A 22897-nucleotide genomic window follows, 5' to 3' on the forward strand; every position below is an offset into this window, starting at 1 on the left:
TATAACTATCATTTATCCAGATATAACTGTCATTTATCCAGATATAACTGTCATTTATCCAGCTATAACTGTCATTTATCCAGCTATAACTGTCATTTATCCAGATATAACTATCATTTATCCAGATATAACTATCATTTATCCAGATATAACAATCATTTATCCAGATATAACTATCATTTATCCAACTATAACTGTCATTTATTATGCTATAACTGTCATTTATTACGCTATAACTGTTATTTATTAAGCTATAACTGTTATTTATCAAGCTATAACTGTTAATTATTAAGCTATAACTGTTATTTATTAAACTACAACTGTCATTTATTAAACTAAAACTGTCATTTATCCAGCTATAACTGTCATTTATTATGCTATAACTGTTATTTATTAAGCTATAACTGTTATTTATCAAGCTATAACTGTTAATTATTAAGCTATAACTGTTATTTATTAAACTACAACTGTCATTTATCCAGCTATAACTGTCATTTATCCAGCTATAACTGTCATTTATTATGCTATAACTGTCATTTATTAAGCTATAACTGTTATTTATTAAACTATAACTGTTATTTATTAAGCTATGACTGTTAATTATTAAGCTATAACTGTTATTTATTAAACTACAACTGCCATTTATTAAACTAAAACTGTCATTTATCCAGCTATAACTGTTATTTATTAAGCTATAACTGTTAATTAAGTACAGATAGAATATTCCCATCTCCAAATTTGAGCGTGATAAGTGTCCAACTGAATGTACAAGCTTCCGAATCACAACGAGTCTTTCCTAAATATTCAAATAACTAGTTTTCGGCAACGATTAGGCCGTCTGGGCACGTTCTAGCGTCAACGTAACTACCCCTCCCCTCCTACAAAATACCCCCCCCCCCCCGGTAAGAAGTGCGAAGAAAGAAAAAAAAACATGTCTAAGAAAAAAAATATTAAACCACAGGGATATAAAAAAAAGAATAGGCAAACCAAATAGGCGTTCACGATTTCCCGTTCTCAGAACAAGTGTATCAAATATAAGGAACATTAACAAAATGAAATGGCTTTTAAAATCTACCTCTCCGGGGGGGGGGGGGGGGGTTAGTGCTTTGCCTCGTCACGATGTTCCACTGGCCCAGACGAGGGGGGTTGTGAAATCAACTTGATGCACTAGGGAGTCCACCGTAAGGGGGGGTTGTAATTCTATAGCGGCATCTATACGACGCCGACAGGAGATGGGAAATGGGATGGAAAACCTACTCTCGCACCCTCTAGCGTGCAATCCCGATGGAATTGATGCAATTACCCATTCCCCCCTCCCCCTTTATTTCAAAATGATGACTGTATTTGCTAACCATCGTTATTTTAATCAAATATAGCTTGTCTAAAAAAATTATTTCTTATATGGAAATGGTTTCGGTTTTATATTTTCACTTTGGACTACCTTCGGTGGATACATTTTTTAGAATCGCTTAGCATATCTTTATTTCCTAGTTTTAAAAAAACACGTTATTAAATTATTATTTTAGATGCTTCGAAATGTTTTCGTAAATAATTATTTCAGGCATTTTTTGCGGCTTTAGTAAATTATTTTAGATGCATCTTGATGTTTTAGGTAATAATTTTAGGCGCAAATGTTGTGTAGTTGGTAAATGATTTTTATCTCAATGTGTTCTAGTACACGCATTAATGTGTTCTACGCTATAATGTGTTATAGAAAATAATTTTACACGCACTAATGTGTTATAGAAAATAATTTTACACGCAATAATGTGTTATAGAAAATAATTTTACACGCCATAATGTGTTATAGAAAAACATTATACACGCCATGTGTTCTACGCAATAATGTTTTATAGAAAATAATTTTACACGCAATAACGTGTTCTAGTTACTAAATAATTTTACACGCAATAATGCGGCCTAGTTAGTTAATAATTTTACACGCAATAACGTGTTCTAGTAAATAATTTTACACGCAATAACGAGCTCCATTAAGTTGGCCCCCCCTCTCTACAATTTTAAAAACTTTCATTTGCGATCGAATGCGACCTCGATGCGACGTTATGCGAAACTAAAAAAAAAAGATGCGACATAATTGTTAAGTTGGAATAATTAAAACAAAAGGGGGGGGCTAACTTAATGACAGCCCCCCCACTTTCAACTATCAACCCGGAAACACAACCAATAGAATGCGACCTCAATGCGACGTTATGCGACACCCTTACTTTCGAATGCGACATCTTAGTTAACGAGATAATCGCTTTCGTAAGTGGGGGGGCTAACTTAACGTGAGCCCCCCCTATAACAGTTGAGGCCTCCAAACACCTTTATTCGATTGTGACCTCAATGCGACGTTATGCGACACCCTTACTTTCGAATGCGACAGCTTATTTAACGAGATAATCGCTATCGTAAGTGGGGGGCTAACTTAACGCGAGCCCCCCTATAACAGTTGAGGCCTCCAAACACCTTTATTCGATTGCGACCTCAATGCGACGTTATGCGACACCCTTACTTTCGAATGCGACATCTTAGTTAACGAGATAATCGCTTTCGTAAGTGGGGGGGCTAACTTAACGTGAGCCCCCCCTATAACAGTTGAGGCCTCCAAACACCTTTATTCGATTGCGACCTCAATGCGACGTTATGCGACACCCTTACTTTCGAATGCGACATCTTAGTTAACGAGATAATCGCTTTCGTAAGTGGGGGGGCTAACTTAACGCGAGCCCCCCCTTTAACAGTTGAGGCCTCCAAACACCTTTATTCGATTGCGACCTCAATGCGACGTTATGCGACACCCTTACTTTCGAATGCGACATCTTAGTTAACGAGATAATCGCTTTCGTAAGTGGGGGGCTAACTTAACGCGAGCCCCCCTATAACAGTTGAGGCCTCCAAACACCTTTATTCGATTGCGACCTCAATGCGACGTTATGCGACACCCTTACTTTCGAATGCGACATCTTAGTTAACGAGATAATCGCTTTCGTAAGTGGGGGCTAACTTAACGCGAGCCCCCCCTATAACAGTTGAGGCCTCCAAACACCTTTATTCGATTGCGACCTCAATGCGACGTTATGCGACACCCTTACTTTCGAATGCGACATCTTAGTTAACGAGATGATCGCTTTCGTAAGTGGGGGGGGGGCTAACTTAACGTGAGCCCCCCTATAACAGTTGAGGCCTCCAAACACCTTTATTCGATTGCGACCTCAATGCGACGTTATGCGACACCCTTACTTTCGAATGCGACATCTTAGTTAACGAGATAATCGCTTTCGTAAGTGGGGGGCTAACTTAACGCGAGCCCCCCCTATAACAGTTGAGGCCTCCAAACACCTTTATTCGATTGCGACCTCAATGCGACGTTATGCGACACCCTTACTTTCGAATGCGACATCTTAGTTAACGAGATAATCGCTTTCGTAAGTGGGGGGCTAACTTAACGCGAGCCCCCCCTATAACAGTTGAGGCCTCCAAACACCTTTATTCGATTGCGACCTCAATGCGACGTTATGCGACACCCTTACTTTCGAATGCGACATCTTAGTTAACGAGATAATCGCTTTCGTAAGTGGGGGCTAACTTAACGCGAGCCCCCCCCTATAACAGTTGAGGCCTCCAAACACCTTTATTCGATTGCGACCTCAATGCGACGTTATGCGACACCCTTACTTTCGAATGCGACATCTTAGTTAACGAGATGATCGCTTTCGTAAGTGGGGGGGCTAACTTAACGTGAGCCCCCCTATAACAGTTGAGGCCTCCAAACACCTTTATTCGATTGCGACCTCAATGCGACGTTATGCGACACCCTTACTTTCGAATGCGACATCTTAGTTAACGAGATAATCGCTTTCGTAAGTGGGGGGGCTAACTTAACGCGAGCCCCCCCTATAACAGTTGAGGCCTCCAAACACCTTTATTCGATTGCGACCTCAATGCGACGTTATGCGACACCCTTACTTTCGAATGCGACATCTTAGTTAACGAGATAATCGCTTTCGTAAGTGGGGGGCTAACTTAACGCGAGCCCCCCCTATAACAGTTGAGGCCTCCAAACACCTTTATTCGATTGCGACCTCAATGCGACGTTATGCGACACCCTTACTTTCGAATGCGACATCTTAGTTAACGAGATAATCGCTTTCGTAAGTGGGGGGCTAACTTAACGCGAGCCCCCCCTATAACAGTTGAGGCCTCCAAACACCTTTATTCGATTGCGACCTCAATGCGACGTTATGCGACACCCTTACTTTCGAATGCGACATCTTAGTTAACGAGATAATCGCTTTCGTAAGTGGGGGCTAACTTAACGCGAGCCCCCCCTATAACAGTTGAGGCCTCCAAACACCTTTATTCGATTGCGACCTCAATGCGACGTTATGCGACACCCTTACTTTCGAATGCGACATCTTAGTTAACGAGATAATCACTATCGTAAGTGGGAAGGGCTAACTTAACGCAAATGAATGGGCCGCCATGTTAAATGAATGCAAATGAATGCGACCTCATTTTAAATGAATGCAAATGAATGCGACCTCATGTTAAATGAATGCAAATGAATGCGACCTCATTTTAAATGAATGCAAATGAATGCGACCTCATTTTAAATGAATGCAAATGAATGCGACCTCATTTTAAATGAATGCAAATGAATGCGACCTCATTTTAAATGAATGCAAATGAACGCGACGCCATTTTAAATGAATGCAAATGAATGCGACGCCATTTTAAATGAATGCAAATGAATGCGACGCCATTTTAAATGAATGCGACGTCAATGCGAAGAAATGTGACACCATAATTATCGAATGCGACAGCTCGGTTCACGAGATAATTAAATAAACAAATCTGGGGGCTAGGTTAATACTAGCCCCCCATGTTGGAATTAAGACAAATAATCACCGCTATTCGAATGCGACAGCCGTGTTAACGAGATAATCGATTGAACCAGATCGAGAATCATCAAATATAAATACGGAAACACAGGTCGATTAAGTTGCCCCCCCCCCCTTTTTTTGATTTCCCAGAAAATTTCTCTATCAATTTTATGCACCCACAATGCGACAGCAAGTGAAAGAGATGTGATTTAACCATTATCGAGATATAATTAAAATTAAAAGGGGGCAAAATTAAAAGGGGGCTAAATTAACGTCAGCCCCCATAATTTCGTTATTCAACCAGAACAGAATATCATAGCCACTACATGTCAATGCGAAGAAATGCGACAGATATAATTTTGATTGCGAAAAATAGTTTATGAGAAAATTAATAGAGAAAGTGGGGGGGCTAACTTAACAGTAACCCCCCATATTAATTCATAATTTTAATTAACCTTAATATAAAGAGACGTCAATGCGAATTAATGCGACACTATTTTTAACGAATGCGACAAATTAGGTTATGAGATAATAGACAAATGAAAAAAGGGGGCTAATTTAATGGCAGCCCCCCCCCCGAAATATAAAAAATAAGTTCTATAAAAAAAAATGAAGTCGTCAACGCGGACCAATGCGACAACCATTTATTCTAATGCGACATCAATAAAAATAGTTCTTCCTAACCAGATTGTTATGTGACCAATAATAGATAAAAAAGGGGGCTAATTTAATGGCAGCCCCCAAATTTTATATTTATAATTTGTAATTAAAAATAAATTACGTCGTTAACGCCAACCAATGCGACAATCATTTTTCCAAATGCGACATCAATAGAAATAGTTCTTCCTAACCAGATTGGAATATGACCAATAATAGATAAAAAAGGGGGCTAGTTAAACGGCAGCCCCCAAAATATAATGAAAAATTAAAAAAAAATAATAATTTGCGAGTGTAACGCTAATTAACACGACAATCGTTTTTTCAAATGCGACATCCATAGAAAGAGTATTTCCTAACCAGAATTTTTTTTTATCAGATTTAGAAAAAAAAACCAATCTAAGGAGACGGCAATCAATTTAATGCAACACTGTTTTACACGAATTCAACAAATTAGGTAAAGTAAAAAGCTAATTTATTGGTAGCCTCAGAATATTAAAAATTTAAAAAAAAATTAATTATGTTTTTAACGTGGACTAATGCGACAACACCTTTATTAATTGTGACAATATTTCATACCTGCGAAACTGACTACTAAATGCACTCCATTTATGTTTTAAAAGCGATAGTTTTATTCAAGAAAACTGATAGTAGCGACTGCGTATGATTACGAATCATCTCTTTTTGATAGCGACATCTGGGTGACTGCTTGAGACATAATTTTAATGAATGGGACATCATTTTAAGTGAATGCGACATCAATATAAATGAATGCGACATCAATATAAATGAATGTGACATCAATATTAATGAATGCGACATCAATATATATGAATGCGACCTCATTTTAAATGAATGCGACCTCATTTTAAATGAATGTGACCCTATTTTAAATGAATGCGACCTCATTTTAAATGAATGTGAATGAGTTTTTCATTTAAGCCTGGTTCATTTTTTAAATAGCGATTTAATTAAAGGCATTGTAAAGTTACAACATTATTGTGGCTAACGGAATAAATTTGTTTGTCACAAAAAACGGGCAACCAGAGGTGGTGCTAGTATTTTAAAATGTTTCAAGTATTTTTATATACAAATTTGGCCCAACTTCCAGGGGGGTTGGGGCTTCACCATATCAACTTTCTGGGCCTTCTAACAGTTAATAACTGGGCCCCAATTTAAATTTAAAGTAATATCCACTATTTTATTTTAGATCGTTCTTTATAATCTCGTAATATTGCAGGGGAATCGTCAAGCGAAAACCACGCTAAAAACAAAGCGGTCGTTTTTTAATTATTTTTTATAGTTTTCTTATTTTCACTTCTGAGCGACTGCAGCGTCTTAGTTTGATTTTGTGATGAACAACCATTTGATCTTTGAGAGGGTCTCTGCAAGGAGTAGAGGTCGGCGTTTGAATAAGAAATTATACGATTGTTAATATTTATCCATAACCGAGAATTATTCAGAAATATTCGAAAAAAATTATAAATTGTGCATGTTAAATCGTTGTTTATTCGTATAAAACAGATAATACTAATTTTAATGATTAATTGAAATTGTTGCGGTTAATTTATTTGTTCCGCCGACCTCTAGCAAGGAGGCGGTACAAAATGACTTGAGGGATTACTAAATGGCGGTGATTTTATAGCCATTCAAATTGACATCGAAACGGAAATAACTATTTTGGAGCGTTTAATTTTAAAAAACATGAATCCCTCTTCAGAATTACATTACTTCTAAAGGTACAATAATGATTTTTTGCCACATATTAAAGTATTTCATTTCACTGATAAAAAATATCTAATCACTTTATGAAATCAAAATTGGTTTAAGGAAGAATACCGATTATCAGTATTAAGGCTGTGTTGGGTTTTCCAAGTAATTTTTTAGGAACCCAAATCTCTGAAACAAAGCACTTTACAACTCATGTTCATTAGACAAGTTCAACTCATTAGGATCCATAGAAATCAGCTCCTTATCTGTGACGTAGCCGGAAATACGTCAAAGGTGTCGACGAGTGTCAATGTTAAGAAGGAGTTGATATATAAAACAGAAAAAGGTTGGCTGAAAAGGGGTGGGGCGTTGGACACAGAAACCGCTTGTCTACGCCACTCCTCTTAATATTTGACAAACTTATCTTTAACACCCTCAATAGAATTTATTTACGTCGTACAATTGCGGTTTGATGACATAAATATGGTCCCGCGTTCAATTAAATTAAAGTCACATTATTTAAAAATTATATCGCATTCAATTCAAATTATATCGCATTCAATGCTAATTATATTGCAATTATTTCAATAATGTCGCATTCATTTGAAATGAGGTCGCATTCATTTAAAATGAGGTCGCAATCATTTAAAATGAGGTCACATTAATTTAAAATAAGGTCACATTAATTTAAAATGAGGTCTAATTCATTTATATTGATGTCGGAATCATTTATATTGATGTCGCATTAATTTTAAGGTTTCACATTAAAATTGTCGCATTAATTTAAAATAAGGTCGCAGTCCATTTAAATGAGGTCGCATTCATATATATTGATGTCGCATTCATTTATATTGATGTCGCATTCATTTATATTGATGTCGCATTCATTTATATTGATGTCGCATTCACTTAAAATGATGTCCCATTCATTAAAATTATGTCTCAAGCAGTCACCCAGATGTCGCTATCAAAAAGAGATGATTCGTAATCATACGCAGTCGCTACTATCAGTTTTCTTGAATAAAACTATCGCTTTTAAAACATAAATGGAGTGCATTTAGTAGTCAGTTTCGCAGGTATGAAATATTGTCACAATTAATAAAGGTGTTGTCGCATTAGTCCACGTTAAAAACATAATTAATTTTTTTTTTAATTTTTAATATTCTGAGGCTACCAATAAATTAGCTTTTTACTTTACCTAATTTGTTGAATTCGTGTAAAACAGTGTTGCATTAAATTGATTGCCGTCTCCTTAGATTGTTTTTTTTTCTAAATCTGATAAAAAAAATTCTGGTTAGGAAATACTCTTTCTATGGATGTCGCATTTGAAAAAACGATTGTCGTGTTAATTAGCGTTACACTCGAAAATTATTTTTTTTTAAATTTTTCATTATATTTTGGGGGCTGCCGTTTAACTAGCCCCCTTTTTTATCTATTATTGGTCATATTCCAATCTGGTTAGGAAGAACTATTTCTATTGATGTCGCATTTGGAAAAATGATTGTCGCATTGGTTGGCGTTAACGACGTAATTTATTTTTAATTACAAATTATAAATATAAAATTTGGGGGCTGCCATTAAATTAGCCCCCTTTTTTATCTATTATTGGTCACATAACAATCTGGTTAGGAAGAACTATTTTTATTGATGTCGCATTTGGATAAATGGTTGTCGCTTTGGTCCGCGTTGACGACTTAATTTTTTTATAGAACTTATTTTTAATATTTCGGGGGGGGGGCTGCCATTAAATTAGCCCCCTTTTTTCATTTGTCTATTATCTCATAACCTAATTTGTCGCATTCGTTAAAAATAGTGTCGCATTAATTCGCATTGACGTCTCTTTATATTAAGGTTAATTAAAATTATGAATTAATATGGGGGGTTACTGTTAAGTTAGCCCCCCCCCCCACTTTCTCTATTAATTTTCTCATAAACTATTTTTCGCAATCAAAATTATATCTGTCGCATTTCTTCGCATTGCCATGTAGTGGCTATGATATTCTGTTCTGGTTGAATAACGAAATTATGGGGGCTGACGTTAATTTAGCCCCCTTTTAATTTTAATTATATCTCGATAATGGTTAAGTCACATCTCTTTCACTTGCTGTCGCATTGTGGGTGCATAAAATTGATAGAGAAATTTTCTGGGAAATCAAAAAAGGGGGGGCCAACTTAATCGACCTGTGTTTCCGTATTTATATTTGATGATTCTCGATCTGGTTCAATCGATTATCTCGTTAACACGGCTGTCGCATTCGAATAGCGGTGATTATTTCGATAATTATGGTGTCGCATTGCTTCGCATTGACGTCGCATTCATTTGCATTCATTTAAAATGGCGTCGCATTCATTTGCATTCATTTAAAATGAGGTCGCATTCATTTGCATTCATTTAAAATGAGGTCGCATTCATTTGCATTCATTTAACATGAGGTCGCATTCATTTGCATTCATTTAAAATGAGGTCGCATTCATTTGCATTCATTTAACATGGCGGCCCATTCATTTGCGTTAAGTTCGCCCTGCCCACTTACGATAGTGATTATCTCGTTAACTAAGATGTCGCATTCGAAAGTAAGGGTGTCGCATAACGTCGCATTGAGGTCGCAATCGAATAAAGGTGTTTGTAGGCCTCAACTGTTATAGGGGGGGCTCACGTTAAGTTAGCCCCCCCACTTACGAAAGCGATTATCTCGTTAACTAAGATGTCGCATTCGAAAGTAAGGGTGTCGCATAACGTCGCATTGAGGTCGCAATCGAATAAAGATGTTTGGAGGCCTCAACTGTTATAGGGGGGGCTCGCGTTAAGTTAGCCCCCCACTTACGATAGCGATTATCTCGTTAAATAAGCTGTCGCATTCGAAAGTAAGGGTGTCGCATAACGTCGCATTGAGGTCGCAATCGAATAAAGGTGTTTGGAGGCCTCAACTGTTATAGGGGGGGCTCACGTTAAGTTAGCCCCCCCACTTACGAAAGCGATTATCTCGTTAACTAAGATGTCGCATTCGAAAGTAAGGGTGTCGCATAACGTCGCATTGAGGTCGCATTCTATTGGTTGTGTTTCCGGGTTGATAGTTGAAAGTGGGGGGGCTGTCATTAAGTTAGCCCCCCCTTTTGTTTTAATTATTCCAACTTAACAATTATGTCGCATCTTTTTTTTTTAGTTTCGCATAACGTCGCATCGAGGTCGCATTCGATCGCAAATGAAAGTTTTTAAAATTGTAGAGAGGGGGGGCCAACTTAATGGAGCCGCAATAACGTGTTCTAGTAAATAATTTTACACGCAATAACGTGTTCTAGTAAATAATTTTACACGCATTTATGTGTCATAGAAAATAATTTTATACGCAATAACGTGTTCTAGTAAATAATTTTACACGCATTTATGTGTCATAGAAAATAATTTTACACGCAATAAAGTGTTCTAGTTACTAAATAATTTTACACGCCATAATGTGTTTTACGCAATAATGTGTTATAGAAAATAATTTTACACGCAATAACGCGTTCTAGTTACTAAATACTTTTACACGCAATAACGTGTTCTAGATAGTAAACAAGTTCGATCAACAGAGGGCAGTATTTTGATACGTCAAAACCCGTGCATTTTTGTCCTTATTGCATCACATAAAGTTGAATCCGAGCTATTACATCGCGGAGGGGAGTATGATTTGAAAGAGAGAGAGGGAACTCACCCGTAGCCGTACTCCAGCGAAAGGCTGATGTTTTCATCAGGATCGTAGATGACTCTCTGCTCCACGCACTCTCCCCGGTCCTCGGGTGACGTCAGACGACCTGTAGCGAAATACACTATTATTATCCATCGCCCTTTTGTCCAATGTGAGGTGGATCCCTCCCGAAGAAGGGTGGGTTTTTTTAATGCAAAGTAATGAACGATATTCCCGGTAGGGGCGCTCGCGTGGTGGCGCGGAATCAGGGGGAGCGAAATCTTTTGTACGTTTTTAATTCAATGGAATCGGTGGCCCGTTTTTGCAGAGTTAGTCGACACTTCTGATTTCGATAGGGTCGATTGTGTTAGTACGCGTGGTTTTAGTGTTAGGTAACGCGACGGTGATAGTGTAGTGGAATCACTTTTTTTTTTGTTATATATAAGACTCGGTCTATTCACATTCAAATATTCTAATGGTTTTTTGAGTGGCTAAGTGGGCCGAATTTTGCGGGATTTTTATAAAAGGAATTTCTATACCTTGTATTTCAATAGACGGTATTGTACAGAAATTTAGCTTTGTCGCCAATACACCAGATGCCGATGCGGTATCGAAGCTAGTTATCGTAACCAAACTACCCAATCGTTTCTTTCCGCAAAACGTAAATTAAATGTAAATTTCTTTTTATCAAAAGGGTTTAAATTTTATTCTGAAATTTGGAATTTTAAAACGATTTATTTATGACGTTAAATAAAATGTAAATTATATTCTATTTTAAATTAGAGAATAGAGTTTCAACCGTTTATTAAATTCAAAGTTAATGTTTAAGATAAATTTCCGGTAAATTTCATTATGTTTAATTTTTTCGTGATAGAGTAGTAGCACTCCGTAGCCTTGGCCATGGCAGCCATTTTGGTCGCAAATTTTTTATCTATAGGAAAGAGCATGGGTGACGTACTAGGACGTCACAGTGCCATTACTCTATAGGTGAATTTCCAAGTCTTAACAATAGTTAGGGTAAAAAGTCTCGAATTACTCAGTTATCAAGAATTTATTTACGTATTTCTACTTAGGGATCTCAAATGACTATATTGAAACGAATTTAACGTTGCTGCTAATCTCTTAGCCAAGATATTCGTACCCTAGATTCGAAATAACTTAACTGCCTTAACTTAACAACGGATAAGACCACGGCCAACTTTGATAACGCGTTGTTCGCGCAACAGCGCGTCATCAAAGTTGGCCGTTATATCACTATGGCAGCGACCGATGGAGGTTGATTTTTCGGAGGTCATGTTTCGGAAGTGGGTAATCACTTCGTTACAATCAGACAGCTCTCAGAATTCGAATCCAATGTATGGAGTTCTATATTATCTTTGCTGAGTGTGCTTCAAATGTTTTGATGTTGCTGCTGCGTAACGGGTGACGTATCGATGACGTTTTACTTACAAGTAAAACGTCATCGATACGTCAGTTCAGTTTATGCTTATGTGACATGTCACATAAGCATAAACTGAATTGAGCTTGCATTTAAAACAATGTCTATATTTAGTGAAATAAATCTTTGATTTTCACTTAAAAAATAGGAACTATTTAACCATTTTATCACAATGATATACTACAAAATTTCAGTAATTAAATTCCGTGACATTTCCTGATCAAATTGCCAAAGTTTCCCTGACCATTTTTGTAGAATAAATGAATGTTTTGAGGAAAAATTTTGAAAAATATTATGTATTTTTAATACATTTTTCAAAAATTCATTTGCCTGAATGTTTTTGGGGTCATTTAAAAATTCCCTTACGTTTTTGGACCATTTTCAAATTCCCTGACCATTTGGAATAATTTTCAAATTCCCTGATTTGAAATGGGCAAAATATCAAAATTATAGGGTTTTATAGGACTTTTTGGGGATTTTGAAAAAAATATAGTATGTTATAGGACATTTTTGAAAAATAGGATTTTATAGAAATTATGAGACTTCTGGGGGCCCTGTAAATACGAATTTATTATCATGAAACTTTTGCTTATTAGCTGAGCCCTTTCTAGCTAGTAAAACAACTATCATTTTAATCTCTTATCGTACGGGTTTGACGCTTTTCAACGTTTCGGGGGATTATAATTACCAGCGAATTGGGCACGATTTGTCTAGACAAACCAATTATAATTTTAGTTCGCGGATATCTAGAGGCTCGTGGTGTAAATTAAAATTATTCCTTAATTGTGGCGGTGGCAGTGTCAGCGTTTCAAGGCTGGTACTTGCAAAGCTCAGTTCTGACTGAAAATGACCCATTTTATTCTACGAATTTTTTTAATTTTAATTCGCGTTAATTATCGGCTTAATACAGGGTTCGTACAAAATTTCCGGAATTAAATTCCCTGACATTTCCAGGTTTTCCCTGACTAAATTGACAAATTTCCTTGTCCATTTTTGTAGATTAAATTTATGTTTTGAGCTAAAATCTTGAAAAATGTTAATTATGCATTTTTAATACATTTTTAAAAAATTTATTTGCCGGATTTTTTTTGGACAATTTTAAAATTCCCTTACTATTTTGGACCATTTTAAATTTCCCTGACTATTCCCCGACCATTGGGAAGCATTTTCAAATTCCCTGACTATTCCCCGACCATTGGGAATCATTTTCAAATTCCCTGACTTTTCCCTGACCTTTTGGAAACATTTTCAAATTCCCTGACTTTTCCAGGTTTTCCAGGTATTCCAGGTCGTGTACGAACCCTGTAATAACTAACACCAATTTTAAACGTGAGTTGTATAACCATATACCGTAAGTAAAGTTTACTTCTTTGGCAAATTTATTGCAAGGTTAGTACGATCGAAAACACATAAATATTTCACAAAATGAAGATTATGTTAATAATAGTTAATTTTCCGCTCCAATTCAATAATTTTTCATTATTTTACGAAAATATTGAAACCGTTTCAATTTTCAATAAGCCTGACACTTCCAAAGACTATAGTAACAGCTCGGGCAGAGTTCCCAGTCCTTGGCTACGTAATGATTTATGAAACATACTCTCACAGGGTTGCCACAATATTTTCAGATTAAAATTCCCTGACCTTTTAAAGAGATTTTCCCTGTCTTTTTAAGGCCAAAATTTTTATTTTATATTTCAGTTCAGAAGTTAATAAATTTAACTGGACTTTCCAGGGTTGGCAAAACACCAGCTTTTATAAAATTTAAAAATCCAGTATTTCTAAATCCGGTTGTAACCAGTGGTTTTAACCGGTTAAACCTATTCATAAAAAATTTCTCAAATTGCTTATATCTAGCCCTCATTACTTCGAAAATGCTCAAATTGCCCGATTTCAAAATTACGTTTTTGCGCGTGACAGTGATTGTGAGGTATAGCTAGTGTTCGTACGGGGACCCCGACCCCGACTGTCGCAAATCAAGTCGGGGTTTTCCATTTTTCAGGGTTATGTTTTCATAGTGTAATTTTAAATTTTCGCGACGACGCACCCCGCTAAAATCCTAAAAATATAAAATAGATAGGTTCCTTCTCTCCCCTTTTTTCGTTGGCGACAATAGAATGATCCGAATGACCTTCGGCTGATGCCCCTGACGTAGCTCTCGCTTTACGCTTGATTATAAGCAAAGACTATATATAATGGACTCTCTCAGTCTCAGCTAAGGAGTGTGGAGTTACAACGTTTGTAAATAACTTGTGTATTTATAAAACAACTTATTTAAACAATTACAATGCCTAAGCTATATACCTCGATTTTAAAATCTACCTATCTTATCTATTTTTACTATAGTCCTAGTCGATAATTCAAAATAACGGTCAAAAATGCCGCCGATCAGTTTTGTAAAATATTTTCGGCGGCGTAATTGTTGGCCATTTTCGGTATGGAGATACAGGCCGGAAGGCAGGCAAGGCTGCCAGATTTTGATAGATCGAAAAAGGCCAACTCTATCCAATGTTTTCGTTTTCAATTGACTAAGACTATTACTAATAGTCCCTAGGCTCAGAGGCTGGCTTACACAAGATACACTATCTAATCTTAACCAGTAAAATTGGGGTATTTTGATGATTTTTCTATTCTTAATAAATACAAAGAATTTCCCATCCCCGACCCCGACCCCGACTTGTTTTTCGCGGGGTTAGACCCACCCCGACCCCGACTTTATTTTGACCCCGTACGAACACTAGGTATAGCAGACTTATTTACCTGTTTGTATACCCTAACACGGCTGCGTATTATCACGAGCAAAATGAATTTTAAGATCCCCGAATTTTTTATATCTAGCTCTCATTAGTAACGACTAAAAGTGGCGGTTAAGTTTAAGTTTTTTCAATATTTCTAATTCATTTCTCAGTATTTTTAACCATGGATTTTTTTCGGTTTAAACCACGTGCCAACCCTGTATATTTCAGTACAAATGTTATAGCAACGTTGAAAAAAATAGCCAACCTTTCAAGGAAATAAATGATAATCATAGAATTTGTAAAATTACCTTCAAAAAGTTTCAAGAGAAAATTGAATTCCCTGACCTTTTACAAATTCTTAAAATTCCCTGACATTTTAGGCCAATTTTTAAATTCCTTACCTTTTCAGGCCCATTTTTAAATTCCCTACCTTTTTAGGCCAATTTTTAAATTCCCTACCTTTTTAGACCCATTTTTAAATTCCCTACCTTTTCAGGCCCTTAAATTCCCTACCTTTTCAGGCTCATTTTTAAATTCCCTACCTTTTTAGGCCAATTTTTAAATTCCCTACCTTTTTAGGCCCATTTTTAAATTCCCTACCTTTTCAGGCCCTTAAATTCCCTACCTTTTCAGGCCCATTTTTAAATTCCCTACCTTTTTAGGCCAATTTTTAAATTCCCTACCATTTTAGGCCAATTTTTAAATTCCCTACCATTTTAGGCCTATTTTTAAATTCCCTACCATTTTAGGCCAATTTTTAAATTCCCCACCTTTTTAGGCCCATTTTTAAATTCCCCACCTTTTTAGGCCCATTTTTAAATTCCCTACCTTTTCAGGCCCTTAAATTCCCTACCTTTTCAGGCCCATTTTTAAATTCCCTACCTTTTTAGGCCCATTTTTAAATTCCCTACCTTTTCAGGCCCTTAAATTCCCTACCTTTTCAGGCCCATTTTTAAATTCCCTACCTTTTTAGGCCAATTTTTAAATTCCCTACCATTTTAGGCCAATTTTTAAATTCCCTACCATTTTAGGCCTATTTTTAAATTCCCTACCATTTTAGGCCAATTTTTAAATTCCCCACCTTTTTAGGCCCATTTTTAAATTCCCTACCATTTTAGGCCTATTTTTAAATTCCCTACCATTTTAGGCCAATTTTTAAATTCCCTACCTTTTTAGGCCCATTTTTAAATTCCCTACCTTTTCAGGCCCTTAAATTCCCTACCTTTTCAGGCTCATTTTTAAATTCCCTACCTTTTTAGGCCAATTTTTAAATTCCCTACCTTTTTAGGTCCATTTTTAAATTCCCTACCTTTTCAGGCCCTTAAATTCCCTACCTTTTCAGGCCCATTTTTAAATTCCCTACCTTTTTAGGCCAATTTTTAAATTCCCTACCATTTTAGGCCAATTTTTAAATTCCCTACCATTTTAGGCCCTTAAATTCCCTACCATTTTAGGCCAATTTTTAAATTCCCCACCTTTTTAGGCCCATTTTTAAATTCCCTACCTTTTCAGGCCCTTAAATTCCCTACCTTTTCAGGCCCATTTTTAAATTCCCTACCTTTTCAGGCCCTTAAATTCCCTACCTTTTCAGGCCCATTTTTAAATTCCCTACCTTTTTAGGCCAATTTTTAAATTCCCTACCATTTTAGGGCAATTTTTAAATTCCCTACCATTTTAGGCCTATTTTTAAATTCCCTACCATTTTAGGCCAATTTTTAAATTCCCCACCTTTTTAGGCCCATTTTTAAATTCCCTACCATTTTAGGCCTATTTTTAAATTCCCTACCATTTTAGGCCAATTTTTAAATTCCCCACCTTTTTAGGCCAATTTTTAAATTCCCCACCTTTTTAGGCCCATTTTTAAATTCCCCACCTTTTTAGGCCCATTTTTAAATTCCCTACCATTTTAGGCCAATTTTTAAATTCCCTACCATTTTAGGCCTATTTTTAAATTCCCTACCATTTTAGGCCTATTTTTAAATTCCCTACCATTTTAGGCCTATTTTTAAATTCCCTACCATTTTAGGCCAATTTTTAAATTCCCCACCATTTTAGGCCTATTTTTAAATTCCCCACCTTTTTAGGCCAATTTTTTAATTCCCTACCATTTTAGGCCTATTTTTAAATTCCCTACCATTTTAGGCCTATTTTTAAATTCCCTACCATTTTAGGCCTATTTTTAAATTCCCTACCATTTTAGGCCTATTTTTAAATTCCCTACCATTTTAGGCCTATTTTTAAATTCCCCACCTTTTTAGGCCTATTTTTAAATTCCCCACCATTTTAGGCCTATTTTTAAATTCCCCACCTTTTTAGGCCTATTTTTAAATTCCCCACCTTTTTAGGCCAATTTTTAAATTCCCCACCATTTTAGGCCTATTTTTAAATTCCCCACCTTTTTAGGCCAATTTTTAAATTCCCTACCATTTTAGGCCTATTTTTAAATTCCCTACCATTTTAGGCCCATTTTTAAATTCCCTACCATTTTAGGCCTATTTTTAAATTCCCTACCATTTTAGGCCAATTTTTAAATTCCCCACCATTTTAGGCCTATTTTTAAATTCCCTACCATTTTAGGCCTATTTTTAAATTCCCTACCATTTTAGGCCTATTTTTAAATTCCCTACCATTTTAGGCCAATTTTTAAATTCCCTACCATTTTAGGCCTATTTTTAAATTCCCTACCATTTTAGGCCTATTTTTAAATTCCCTACCATTTTAGGCCTATTTTTAAATTCCCTACCATTTTAGGCCAATTTTTAAATTCCCCACCATTTTAGGCCCATTTTTAAATTCCCCACCATTTTAGGCCCATTTTTAAATTCCCTGACGTGTGACAACCCTGTCTCATCAAAATAAAATAGACTCGGATCATACTGGTTTTTTATTATAGTACTTATGGTGATAATCTTAGTTTTATTTATTGGGAAAGGTTATGTGTCATACTTATAAAATTACGTTACTTATGCGTATAGACGGTAAACACAAATCGGGAAAGGTTATTCCAATTTTTGGTTGGAGGTAAATAAATTCATTGATTTAGAGACTGATACTATAATTCCAACGCTACGTTAATAAATTATCATAAATGACGTAACTCCTCCCTTAAATACAGCGGCTAAAACAAGAGATCGTAGTCTGACAGCCAATCTAAATGTAAATTACCGTCTGAAGTTACCGAAACTTTGACAAGTAGGGGTCGTCGGGGCTAAAAACGCGTTTAATCAATTGACAAACACGCCGGCCGCTGACGTCAGGTGTTAACTCGCGTGTTTTATAGCTTCGGACACGCGATAGGCTCGTCGTGTTTTTTTTATCACCCCCGCGTCACCCTCTAGTGGCGTCCCCCGGTGTCGATAAAAGAAACTAAAGCCACGACGCGTCTTACCGGACAGCGCGTTCGAAACCGGCGGCCGACCGAAGCCATCTTGCGAGCGTAGTGTCGGGTGACGCCGCCTCGAAGGAGAAGAATATAAATCTCGCGACAGCTGAAGCGGTGGGTGTAAAAAAGAGATAGGATATCGGAGCGACGTCTCCTTGGAAATAGGATTGGAGAGGTCACGTGATCGCGGGGGTAAGAATGGTGGGAAAAAAAGGGGCATCGCCGGGATAGTAAACGAAAAAGGGGGGATTGCCGGGATAGTAAACGAAAGGGGGATTGCGGGGGTAGAAAAGTAATATGGGGGGGATTGCGGGGGTAGTAAACGAATGGGGGGGAATCGCGACGAGTGAGAAGGAAGCGAATGATATACGTATCCAGGGCTTCAGCACGTGCGAATGGATCGGAGTGCTCTCGGCACCCCCGCGCGCGCGGTGCGGGGAAGCCATTTCCGGGGCTAGGAACCCCCGCGCCGCTCCAACCGCAGAGGCCACAGCCCCCTCGCGCTCGCTTCCGCCGTTCTCAGCCGACTGCGCCGATGCTACAAACGCGAAGCCGGGCCTCTACGCGGATCAGATTTTTCCAACGCTTTATCCGGCTATCGCTACAGTCTAATTTGGAAGGCATCTCGATGGGAAAATTTGGCGACGTGTGGGGGTTACGAGGGATGTCTCTATCGGATAACTGCCCCTCTCCAGACTGGTCTCTTTTCCGCCCTTTTACAGTTATCGTCGCTGTCCTAATGGCAACGATGTCGGTACGGGAAACGGACCATTTTTTCAATTATCGCAACGACTTACCAGCGTCTGGGTGTATCTGATAGAATTCTTTGCGCCGTCGCATTTCGTCGATGAAAGACTTCGGGACCAGCTTGTAGACGATGTCTTGCAGCGTCTTGTCCGATCTACGGGGTAGAAATTCATAGTTAGTGATCGGGTGTAATGTTTTTCTTAAAAAAAAAGGCTAAATCCTGGTCAGGGCCGTGCAGAGTCATCTCGGGCCCCGGCGAAAATTATCGCGGGCCCTTCTAACTGAAATTTTCAAGGGGGGTGCTGGTGAAAGGCCAGCCGATGGGCCCCTAAAAACCTTTCTTCCGGGCCCCGGGGAAAATTATCGCGGGCCCTTCTAACTGAAATCTTCAAGGGGGGTGCTAGTGAAAGGCCAGCCGATGGGCCCCTAAAAACCATGCTTCCGGGCCCTTATTTCACACGGCCCTGATCCTGGTAGTGAACGTCTCCCCGAATATTAATACACTCTACTGCTCAATTATAAAATACAGGAAGTGTAGTCACCCTGCATTTAATTTATCTATAAACATGATTTAAAATAGGCATTAGGTTTTATTTTTATATTATTTACTATTTTCATCACTTCTAAACCCGTATTTATTCATTTAAAATTGAAAGGCATTGTTTAGAAGTGTGAAGGTTTTCACTCGCTTATGGTTAGAGACTATTTATTCGAGTCTAATCAATACAGCGCGATGCTGGGAGTGCTCTTACCCCATCTAGTGGCAGAAACATTACTAGCCGTAAACTAATATACTGAAAATTGAAATCGACACGTAATACCAAAAATAAATTAAGTAGTGTGGGCGGGGGAAATTTTAGCCTGAAATGCGGATATTGTTTTCCTAATTTCTAAACCGGAAGTTCCCGACATTTCCCCGCCGGAATATTGCCTATCCTATTACAAGTTTTCGCTGGCATTGCTAATGGGCTCAACAATTAGTTAGAAACGCTTATTTCCGAACCAGCGTATTTCATGGAAAATACTCGATGTGGGCAGCACTGAAATCCTGATACACTTCCGGTTCCATTTGCGCTGCCAACACCCATTACGAAAGCATATTTTGCGTCAAATTCATCCACATTGATTATACTTTATATATTGATTGTTATTGTTTACCCGAAAATATATATTATGCTCGATGGTAACCGCATAATTAGTGTAAACTTTATAACTTTTTTATACGTACCCACAATAAAAAATTTGTTAATTTATGAAAATATACAAATTCACAACAAACTAAATTACAAGAGATAATTCAGATTATTTACGGTAAATATAAAATTTAATACACACGAAAATTATTAATAAAATTTCCAAGGATAAAATAAAAAATCAATTAAAAGAAAAAATCCAATTTAAATCAAATAAATTATTTTGTAAAAAATGTTACGTTTTTCCCCCCAATAAATCATTAAACCCATAAATTAACCACTGATCAAGATTGTGGCGGTCTAAGGTCTATTAGCATTTCCAATTATAATCAAGGCTATTAATTTTTGAGCGTTAATGATATCTGATATTATGAGTAAAAGAAACTTAAATAAATGGGTATAATTTTAAATACATTTTGGATCAGTGTTTAAATTGTGGGTTGCTGATAAAATTATTTATTTGATTAAAATTTGATTTTTTTCTTTATTGTAATACTATTTTCTACTTGGAAATTTTATTAATAATTTTCGTGCAGCGGTAATGTAAATTCAATTTTATATTAACCTTAATTAAATTTAATTACCTATCTTAATTTAGTTTGTTATGAATTTGTACATTTAATAAAATTAATGCATTCATGTATCATAGGCGAATTAATTCAACGATTTAAATCGCCTATGATACTTAAATGCATTTATGAAACGTACAAATTCACCTTCGGTTAAAATCTGGATAGCGTGTATTTTTAGACGAGTTTAGCGACCGAAAACTATCGCTACGCCCCCTTTAGTCCGCCACTAAAACCTAGATAGGTAGCGGCTAAAAACGACGCTATTAGATTTTACTCATCATCTTTCGTAAATTTGACTTAATAAATAATGATACTTGCATTTTAATATACGCTTTGCATAGTTTGCTTATATTTTGATAAGATTATTTAAGAAAAAACGTTCTTATAACTTTTTAATATGTCGGTAGCAGACGCTAGATCATAGGCGCTACCTCCGTTACGCCACCTAGACTCGTTTCGGTCGCGAATTAAGTGCCAATGGCATCCGAAAAAAAATTACAATACTAAAATAAATATTAAAAAGGGGGTGGGGAGGAACGTTATTCTGGGACCGCGGCGTGGAACGGTAGGTGACCTTGGCACAAAACGCTCGCGCCTGCCGAAATTACCCAATGAAATTAGTTTAACTGCGGCTCGTAACCATAACTAAAGGCGACCCGCCCATTATTAGATTGCCTCGGGAGGGGAGGGCTATCTGGAACTCGGCGTGTATTATTAGCGAGTTACGGGCCTTCAATACCGGGTAGAAATGGCCCCTGCTTTTATATTCGACCCCCCCTTACATGTTCCCTCTCCCCCCGCGTTAGTCGTAGTTCAGGTGCGCACGTGCACCGTTTTCCTATTTTTATTCCACCGCACGACGAGAAAAATCAATAATAGAGAGTTTCAGCAAACCCATTTCTGGGCGTTTAGGCGAACGTCTGAAACGTTCAGGAGATTGGTAGACGTTCGCGTAAACGCCTAGAAATGGGTTTGCTGCAACTCTCTATTCTACGTCGGGGTATTCTTTGGCGTTATGTACCTGTTAAGTCAGGATAGGCGTACGTTGCTGCTTCGAAACGCCAGATTATTGTAGTCTATGGGGATGCTGTTTTATTGATTTTTTTTATGTATAAAAATAAAATTCAATTCAATTTAAATAAAAAAATCGGATTTATTCATTTTTATTTTATGGCATTTTCGTTACTTTGCTTGGCGAATTAAATTTAATATAATGGTAATTAATATTAGTTAAATATTTAAGTATTTGGTTTTCTTTGAATTGGAATGGTTAAAGAACTTATTTTTATATTTTTTCTTAATAATCCATTATGATTGAAATATTTTTGAGGCAAAATATCACCATATTAAAATCAACCCATAATGATTGTTTCCACCTAGCGGATCTTTACGGCAAAAACCTCATATTAAAAAGAGGGTATACCACCTAGCAGGAAAAATATCACCATTTTAAAATCAACCCGCAGTAAGCAGTGCCACATAGCGGATTTTTACGGCAAAAATATCATCATATTAAAATCAACCCGCAGTAAGCAGTGCCACCTAGCGGATCTGTACGGCAAAAACCATATTAAAGAGAGCGTATACCACCTAGCGGGGAAAATATCACCATATTAAAATCAACCCATAATGATTGTTGCCCCCTAGCGGATACTTACGGCGAAAATATCACCATATTAAAATCAACCCATAATGATTGTTGCCCTCTAGCGGATCCTTACGGCGAAAATATCACCATATTAAAATCAACCCATAATGATTGTTGCCCCCTAGCGGATCCTTACGGCGAAAATATCACCATATTAAAATCAACCCATAATGATTGTTGCCCCCTAGCGGATCCTTACGGCGAAAATATCACCATATTAAAATCAACCCATAATGATTGCTGCCACCTAGCGGATCC

The 22897-nt window shown here is 37.1% G+C and overlaps 1 protein-coding gene across 3 annotated transcripts in view; it reads right to left on the minus strand.

Annotated features, from left to right (window-relative positions):
• The window catches only part of LOC149924971 (uncharacterized), a 126673-nt gene that overhangs the window by 13699 nt on the left and 90077 nt on the right, over positions 1–22897 (minus strand). For all 3 annotated transcript variants that reach the window (XM_090161249.1, XM_090161248.1, XM_090161250.1), the window contains exons 4-5: positions 19277–19380; positions 10949–11048 (exon numbers count right to left, since the gene is read on the minus strand). In XM_090161249.1, the coding sequence (XP_090017375.1) occupies positions 10949–11048; positions 19277–19380 (204 nt within the window). The remainder of the gene's footprint in view (positions 1–10948; positions 11049–19276; positions 19381–22897) is intronic.

Source organism: Leiobunum rupestre, chromosome 10 (assembly GCF_980474605.1).
Source record: "Leiobunum rupestre chromosome 10, qqLeiRupe1.1.hap1, whole genome shotgun sequence".
Taxonomy (NCBI): Eukaryota; Metazoa; Arthropoda; class Arachnida; order Opiliones; family Sclerosomatidae; genus Leiobunum; species Leiobunum rupestre.